This window comes from Sinocyclocheilus anshuiensis, unplaced genomic scaffold (assembly GCF_001515605.1).
Source record: "Sinocyclocheilus anshuiensis isolate Anshui unplaced genomic scaffold, SAMN03320099.WGS_v1.1 scaffold1224, whole genome shotgun sequence".
In the NCBI taxonomy this organism is placed as follows: Eukaryota; Metazoa; Chordata; class Actinopteri; order Cypriniformes; family Cyprinidae; genus Sinocyclocheilus; species Sinocyclocheilus anshuiensis.
In genome coordinates, this window is record NW_015544204.1 from 742,471 (window position 1) to 751,718 (window position 9,248).

At 34.8% G+C, this 9,248-nt stretch overlaps 1 protein-coding gene across 1 annotated transcript in view; it reads right to left on the reverse strand.

The window, feature by feature from the left end:
* Positions 1-6,458: 6,458 nt before the first annotated feature.
* The window catches only part of LOC107696868 (glutamate dehydrogenase, mitochondrial-like), a 10,283-nt gene continuing 7,493 nt past the window's right edge, over positions 6,459-9,248 (reverse strand). The window contains exons 7-12 of the mRNA XM_016497405.1: positions 8,420-8,557; positions 8,121-8,258; positions 7,922-8,002; positions 7,454-7,621; positions 7,181-7,243; positions 6,459-6,578 (exon numbers count right to left, since the gene is read on the reverse strand). Coding sequence (XP_016352891.1) covers positions 6,459-6,578; positions 7,181-7,243; positions 7,454-7,621; positions 7,922-8,002; positions 8,121-8,258; positions 8,420-8,557 — 708 coding nt within the window. The remainder of the gene's footprint in view (positions 6,579-7,180; positions 7,244-7,453; positions 7,622-7,921; positions 8,003-8,120; positions 8,259-8,419; positions 8,558-9,248) is intronic.

Below are 9,248 nucleotides of genomic sequence, written 5' to 3' on the forward strand. Positions count from 1 at the left end.
AGTTTTGATGCTGTTTTATGTCTGATGATCGTGTTAGAATACATGTGGAAGCATCTGTTGTTTCGGTTTCTTCTTCACTTGTGTTGTTTGGAAATTCTGTACAGAAGATGTGTACTAGCGCCCTCTACAGTATAACAATGAAAACACGGATTCTAGGAACACAAGTATAGCTCAAATATATTTGTAAGTCAAGTATACTTAAATGTCATTTTAAGTATATTTCTGAGAAGTACATAAAGCCCATTTCTGAGAAGTACATAAAAAGTAGACTAAAAGTATACTTTCCTATTTTTAGTTTAAAATAAGTATACTAATAGCACACTTGAATAAACTTCTTTTTCGTAAGGGTAAAGCATGAAGATAGCTCGTTAAAACAGTTCCAGTATCTTGAAGTGTGGTTATAGAGTGATGGTGTTTTAGTAAAGCTCTTATATGTAGTTTGCTATAGCGGCCTTTTTTTTTAATTTTTTATAGCGGCCATTATAAACAACTCACAAAATCTGCAAATGATGTCAGAGCAGTTGCTAGGTTACATGATTTGTTTGTGGAAGCCATGCATACTGCCTCACAACTTCACTTTAACTGATCATATTAATTTACCTGATTCATTGTTTCCCTTGAAGTCTGAAAGCAGCTGATTTTTTTTTTTTTAATATTCCATCTGTAATAAATTCAGTTTTGTGAAAAATAAATCTATTCTCATTTTTTATCCTTGTTTTTTTTTTTTTTTAATAACAGAATGTTGCTAAGAAAGTTCACAAGTCTAGTTTGCACAATATTTGAAGCACAAAATCCTTTTGATTCTTGTCTTATTTTATTATTTTATTTTATTTTATTGTTCAGGGGAAGTCGAGACTTTCAGGGATATAGAGGGTTTTGATTGTTGTCCTAATTTTGTTATGGACATTTCTGACATCAGGGGGGTATTCCAAAAAGCAGGTTATGTGACATGCCCGGGTATGTTTGAGGATAAGCGAGCGGATAACCTCGGCTTTCGGTTCCAAAATCGGAGGATACTTTCAGGGTATGTAAGTAACCATAGTAACTTGTTCTCTGAATTTAACCTGCTCCGGAGTTTAGGGTTAGTTCACTTCAGCGCACGTGTGATCTACTGACGAGCCTTCAGTGGGCGTGACAGATGGCGCACAACATTATATAATATTACAATATGTAATATAGCCTATTATTTATATATATGATGATATGTTAATGATGAAGCGCTAATATAAGTAATAAATAAAGTAATATATTAATTCTAATATTGTTATTATATTTATTTTATTGGCATATATAACAGTTATCTGTATAAATTATAATAAACACTATGACAAGGTAATGTTTAATTTATTATATTATATATATTTATTTATTACATTTGAACGGTATGAAGGTGAGTAACTGATGACAGAATTAACTTTTTTTGGTGAACTTTCCCTTTAAAGAATATTGTGTTCTCTTATAGGAAAATGGCATCATCACTGGAACATTTCATTTGACTATTGACTGTAAGTCTATAGCAGTTGTTATTAATGACAGCCCTGCCTTGTATTCTTTTTTTTTGCCATGTATTTGAAAATGTTTTGAATCACTATTTGGTGCAACTCCAATATTGTACGTGTACCCGCTCATGTTTACTTTTTTCAAATTCTGTCTGTTGCTGATTAAAGCTAAAAAGTATTCCATAGTACAAGCACTTTTTAATGGTGCTTTGCACATTGTTAAATTAATTGATGTCATATAATCTTAACCTTTTTAAGGCAAGTAAAAGCCATTCAGTGCACTTCTAAATGTTCAAATGAGGTAAAAATAAACCATGTTCAATTTGTGCTGGATTTATTCGCTATAAGGATATGCTATAATTTTGTAGTAATTTCTGCTTAACGGATTGTCCGTTAATGAAGAAGATTTCCGTTTTAGAGTTGAAGGAAATGTCTGTATACTTACAGCTCTGGAGATGAAGTTAATGTGTTCATGTCCTCATAAATTGAGGCGAAGACATTGAAAACAGTGAGCGTCATATGTGTTTGAGTTTGTGAATCAGACGAAACTACGCCATTCATTCACAGACAAACGCAGAGCATGCAGAATTTTTAGCGACATGCGCTGACTTTTGCCAATTTTATTACATAAACAGAAACACTGTTAAACATTAAATTTAATGTGCTGAGCAGTGGCGGCTCCTGCAATTCTCTCAGGGGGGGCAAATGTTTGCATGATTAATGAGGATAGGTCACCCATTCAATTGATAAATTAACGGCTAGTTAAAGATGTAAAGGAAACTGAACTACTAGTATTAATTAAAAATAAACTGACTCTAACAATCAATCTCTTGCTCTCCTTATGTTTCTATATGCGTGTTAACACAATTCAGCAGCAAATGAAGACTGAAGCCAGGATGTGGTTTTCCAAAAAACTTTTTACTTCAATTTCAGTTTAATAAGAAATAATTGAAGTCCCATAACTGCTCACTTATATCACATTACTCACTTATATTACATTAACTTACACTGCTCCCTTACATTACTCACTTACATTACACTGCTTACTTACATCACATTGCTCACTTATATTACATTACACCTGTAGTTGTCCATGCGATGTCCGTCACACTCTCGGGATGGAACAAAATGCAGGGGTAGCAGAATAAAGCGTTAGCTACTTCACAGGCCGCTAGCCATTTTTTCTGCTCATACCACATCCTCGGAAATCCCCGTTTATACGACTTCCCGCCCTTTGTAGATACATGTTTGATGTTTAAATTTGGTATAGGTGGTCCTAATTCTTTAATTGACAATTTATCCTTATTGCTACAACGACGATTCATCTGCGCTGAGGTAACGTTCGCCAAGATGTCGATCAAGTTCAACTGACAACTGAATTTGAGTTGGCATAGCTGTCCCCGTCTCTCTGTTTTTGTTTTTTTTTCTCGGGTTTTTTTTTCTTATTTTTTCACATTTGATACAAATATTAAAGTAGTTTTTCATTTTTTCTTGTTGTTAAAATTCAAAACAGTTTTTAAATATTATTGGATGTCACTGTTCCCACCAATCCTTGCTCCACTTATTTTTAAGGCAGTCTTGCCCTCACAAACATGGCGGACGCGTTGACGTATCGCTGCAACGGCTCAAAGCGGCCAATGAGGCGTCTAGGTATTTATATGTCTATGAGCGTAACTCTGTGGTTGATTGTGAAAGAAAAAAATCCCTCCCTTTCGCGCTTTGGTGGTGCGTAGCCCAATCGCCCTAATGGAGAAACCGCCCCTGGGATATTACATATTGTAATATTATATAATGTTGTGCGCCATCTGTCACGCCCACTGAAGGCTCGTCAGTAGATCACACGTGCGCTGAAGTGAACTAACCCTAAACTCCGGAGCAGGTTAAATTCAGAGAACAAGTTACTATGGTTACTTACATACCCTGAAAGTATCCTCCGATTTTGGAACCGAAAGCCGAGGTTATCCGCTCGCTTATCCTCAAACATACCCGGGCATGTCACATAACCTGCTTTTTGGAATACCCCCCTGATGTCAGAAATGTCCATAACAAAATTAGGACAACAATCAAAACCCTCTATATCCCTGAAAGTCTCGACTTCCCCTGAACAATAAAATAAAATAATAAAATAGGACAAGAATCAAAAGGACTCTTAACCATCTTAAACTATCTCAACTTCCTCTAAACAATAAAATAACATAGAATAAAAAATAAAATAAAGAAATTAAAATACATAATTAAATAACTATATGCTCTTGTTTAACAATTTATGAGTTATGCTGAAACCCTGACTGATGATGTTACAGGAAACCAGGTAAACCAGTCAAGCAAGATTGACATCTTTCTACTCCACCCAAGCTGAAGTAGCCAATAGGAGCACACATTCCTGACGTACTTTGATGGAGCACCAGCCTAATAAAACTGCATGAATCTTCTGTCTCAAAACACTGACACATACACACGCTCTTGCAAACATCAACAACTAAGGACTCTACAAACATGTCTTTCCTTTCAGGAGTTTTGGGTAATAAAGCAGCAGAGTCATTTGTCGACCAGGCTGTGGACAAAGCAGGTGAGTTTCTTATGCCCGAGAAGCTTAAAGAAACTTTAAAGCAACTGTTGTGTGCAAAGATTTTATACTTTTTATGCTGAGACCCTCTGTGTCCTTGTTTAGCTGGCCAGTTGTTATGAGTTGTATATTAATCTTCACGGCAAAAAAATATATAGATGAGACTTTTTCTGAGATTTTATATAGATTATATATAAAGTAGCTTATGTATTTTACCTAAAAATATTGGATAAAGTAAACTAACATTTATTTAATCTAACTTTTAGCTATAGTTAAAGAAAGACAGAAGACAACAACTTTTAAATGACTTATTTCTAATCTTTTTTTACAAACTCTCAACTAAATATGTAATAGAAATGTGATATCATGACTCATTTAACTGAATTATATTATTAAGCAAGTTGTTTTCCCTTCCTTTCAAATTGCCATGTTGCTTGTTTTAACTGCTTTTAAGTTTGTACTTGTTTTAAGCCTGCTGATTGCTATGTTGGTCCTCGATGAAAGAGCTAGTTTAAATATTTTTTGAGAATGCAGTCAGTTCAGTAATCATGCCACTCCTTATAAGGAATGGTGTTAGAATGGGCCTTCAGAGCCAGTAACGCTATCCAACGGTTTTTTTTTATTTTTAGACATCTAAGAAAAAGAAAAAAACATTTTGGGGCAAATCTGATGGGAAAGATGAGCTGTATATGAAAGACTATAAAAACTGCCATGTGTTACCTTTATATAATGTTGCTTTCACATTTCCCTAGCTGCTGCAGCTAAAAGAAAAGTGAAGGAAACATTTACTGGAAAGAAACAGGAAACTGATAAGACCGGGGGTATGGGAGGTCTTTTCCCAAGTAGCGAGGAGAAGGACAAGAAACCAAAGGAAAAGTCAGGAGGTGGACTATTTGGTGGCCTCCTTAAAGCAGAAGGACCAGGGGAAAACAGCGGCGGAGGAGCCTTTGGTGCTGGAGGCAGCAATGCAGCAGACAACAGTGGAGCAGACAGCAGTGAGTAATAAACAAATACATACACACACACACACACACATCCAAAGAAAAAAAAAACTGTCAAAACCTGATGGGTCTTCCAATAACGTAATCGTAACGTAACGTAATCCACCATGTACAAATATAATAACATTAATATTTTGTGTTTGATTAGGTTTCAACGATGCACTAGATGACCTTGCTAATGAGTTCTGTGAAAAATGATGTTCTGACAAGGAAAAATCTCTTTGGCTGAGTTCTTCAGCTGGAGACCTGTCTTACATCAGCACAATCTCCAAGTGTCATGGACTATAACAATATAAGAAGACAGTCATTTGTTACTAATGTAAATAATTTTAAACAGATGTCTCTGCAATATCTTATGTACGACTACTTAAAAAATACTAGAAATGATGCCTATTACATTCGTATTAGGTATTGTTTAAATAACTGAAGTTTAGTTAGCATGCTTTTGTTTTCAGAACTGTGTGATTGAATAAATGTTGAGTGAATAAAGCTGAATAAAAAAAGGTTTTTATTACTAAATGAAAAAGGTCTCATTTTATCCACTTACATGAGCATTGAGTATAATCACATTACTTTTTTTTTGGTCAATATTTTAAAACATTTCAAAGTACAAATACAATTAACCCAGTAAATCAGCTGACACACTGCACATTTTCATTTACATTTTATTAATTGTAGACCATTTAAAAAGGCAATACAAAGTCTTTTTTTTCCAATGGCTGTTTCATATTAAATGTTAATATTGCGATGAAAATAAACATTTGCTCCCAAATATAGGCCCTACCGTTTGCATATTATTAAGAAATTAAAAAAACAAAGGAAGCTTTTGGTTATCACTGAAAACTGTTCCAAGGAGCAGCAAAAGCAGATATTTATGTGCAAAATTTTGGTAACCGATATAAAAAGCCTGAGATTCATCCTGCATCCCTTTCCCACTTGACCATAATTGTGTCAAAATGGGTGGGGAAAAAAGTAACCAACTAGAAATTCTAGAAACTGGCATGAGAATCAACAGTGTGTGGCTGTGACTCTAAGGCTTAATGTGTTTTCAATACGCAGCAACTTCATTAACACGTGACCTGAAGAAAACATTACAAAATAGCTTTAAAATAAGGTACAACTGATCAGTGTTTCATGGCAAAATGTGGAAAATTAAACAGACTTTGGCTCTAAAGCTTTTCTAAAAGCCTTGAATATTTGAAAGGATGATAAACTAGAAAAGACCCGATAATTCTAAAGATGCTTATTGGTAATCACATGCATAAATTATATGACATATATATTTATGTCATATAAAATGTAAACGTGAGGAGCTGAGGGGTTAAGTGATATACCTCGGGTCTGTGCAGATGAACAGACTCGGATATAGAGTCGGGTAAATAATACAACCATCTATGTGAAGGTAAGGCCAGCCTCATGGTACACTTTGAAGACTTTCTCAATGGCGTTGACGTAGGCTGCTGTCCTCAGGTCTAGCCCAAGGTTATACCTGTTGGCTGTGCGCATGATTTGCTAAAAGAGGAGAGATGAATTATGTGAACAAACGGAGCAGTACTTTACATCACAGAGGCTCTTCATACATCAAACTAGCCTAAACACACACAGACTAGTACGCTGCCTCCCGAGACTGCATTTTAAGGCATCATAGACATTCTTCTTAAAGTGAATTATCATTCTAAAATTAATCTTAATTATGCTGCCTCCAAAAAAACCTAATTTTACTCAAATTCTAGGGCAGCATTGCATGTGTCCTTTGTGGAGAAGCCAATATAAGAATACACTAAGATAAGCTCAGTGAGAAAATTTATCCAAGATGGATATCAAATAGCTTATAAACAAACTGAAAAATCTCAATAAAAATAGCTTAAATAAACAACATACTGAACTAACAAGATCCTCTGACTAATGGTTTTAATGATCCACAAATCTTTGGCTGTGGTGAATGATTAGGAATCCATTTAATGGATTGGATCTCATTTACAATTTAAAAAACAAATGACTGACAGGAACAATAACACATGAACAAAAAGGCATAATACATAATATATATTTGCATATAATTATATCAATCAATTTAAAGGATTATTATATATTAACAGTATATATCTACTTACTCTGGCAGATCGCTCCATCGTGTAAGCCAATCCAGAATGCACAATGTCCTTTTCAGAAGCTCCCTACCAGATGAGCAAAACAAGCATATAAAGGTCTAGTAGTCAAATATAAAACAATTAAAAAATGCACATTATGGCCCGGTTTCACAGACAGGGCTTAGACTAAACCAGGATTAGGCCATTGTTCAATTAGGAAATGTAAGTAATTTTTATTAACATGCCTTAGAAAAAACATTACTGGTGTCTATGTATGAGGCATTGCAGTTTTCCTACATGACTAAACGTGACATTTTCTGGGAAACAAATGTTTGACTTACTAAGGAGATGGTAGTTTGAGTCCCTTTCGTATTTGAAGGTCAGTCTGCCATAACTGACGTGGTTTAGGTTCTTCAGCCACTCAAAGTAGGAGACTGTCACACCTCCAGCATTCAGGTACATGTCCTATATATATATATATATATATATATATATACACAATTATTTATTTTTAGTATCCTATTAGCATCAAAGGCTATTTTCAAGGCAAGATAAAAAAATAGTTTAAAAAAGGGGGGAAAACTCAAATTTTGTTACAATAATAGAATAAAACCTATATAAAAATCTCCTATAAATAAAATCAAAATAAGGTAATAGACAAAATAAGATCAAATCACCTATATATGCATATAAATCAAATATTGTATAATAGGCTAGTAAATTTAGTTTTAACATTCAAATAACATTTAGGACTGGAAAACGTACAGGGATCACCATGATATTCCTCTCTAGGAATATCTTGTCAGCTTCAGGGGTAGTGGGACCATTAGCTCCTTCAGCAATGATCTGTGAAAATAATAAGTGTTACTCATTTTTCTTTTTATATTCTCATTGCAGCTTCTGTGGAGTGGCATAATACAATTAATAACTCATCCACATTAAAATGACTCTATTGACCTCTAACCTTGGCCTTGATATTGTTGGCGTTTTTCTTTGTAAGCTGTTTCTCACTTGCAGCAGGGATCAGAATATCACACTCAGCTTCCAAGATGCTGCCTTCATAGGGGGTGGCCTTAGGAAAGCCAACAATAGTGCCATTGGCCTGGAAAGCGAGAGTATTTGATACATTTGGATTATAGATTTGAACATAGTACATGTAGCACTGCCAATTGGCCACAAGGTCACAGCCTTACAGTGAATATTCTTACACTGCACTGAAGCTCAAGAATGTCACTCCAAAGGAAATGAACAGTTCATACTCACTAGCTTATAGTCTTCCAGTTCTTTGGGATCGATGCCGTTAGGGTTCCAGATGCTTCCATCCAGCTCTCCGACACCCACACACTTTGCTCCGTAACGGTGCAGGTAACGCATGGAGTGCAGGCCCACATTACCAAAACCCTAAAGCAGAAAGTGGGAGAATGCATTAAATATTTGTTATACTGACAGCGGAGCTGAAGGTAATGTGGAATACTGATGGATTTAGTGCAGGAACATTGCTAAACATCTAAATACACTGCAAAACACTGTCAGTATTTGAGTGTCACCGTTAAAATATCTAAACATCACTAAAACAACATACGCTTGACTTACTTCAGAAGTTCAAGTTAAAGATAATAAGAATTGTTTTGAGAGAATATAGCTTGAATTAACAGTGCAGGAACATTGCTAAACATCTAAATACACTGCAAAACAAAGTCAGTATTTGAGTGTCACCGTTAAATATCTAAACATCACTAAAACAACATACGCTTGACTTACTTCAGAAGTTCAAGTTAAAGATAATAAGAATTGTTTTGAGAGAATATAGCTTGAATTAACATACATTTTCTTACACTTCTGCCAAATAGTTTAATCATAATCTAACTATATTTTTAGATTTATGCTTAAAACGGGGAAAAATACCAATGGTACACAAACTTAATTCAAGATATATTCACTATAAAAAGATATATTCAGTATTTTAAAGTATTTTATCTTAAGGTACCTTAAGGCATTTTACCTAACCTTAAGTGATTTATTTGGTTTGAATTATGTTTACATATACTCACACACACAGACACAGACACAGACACACACACACACACACACA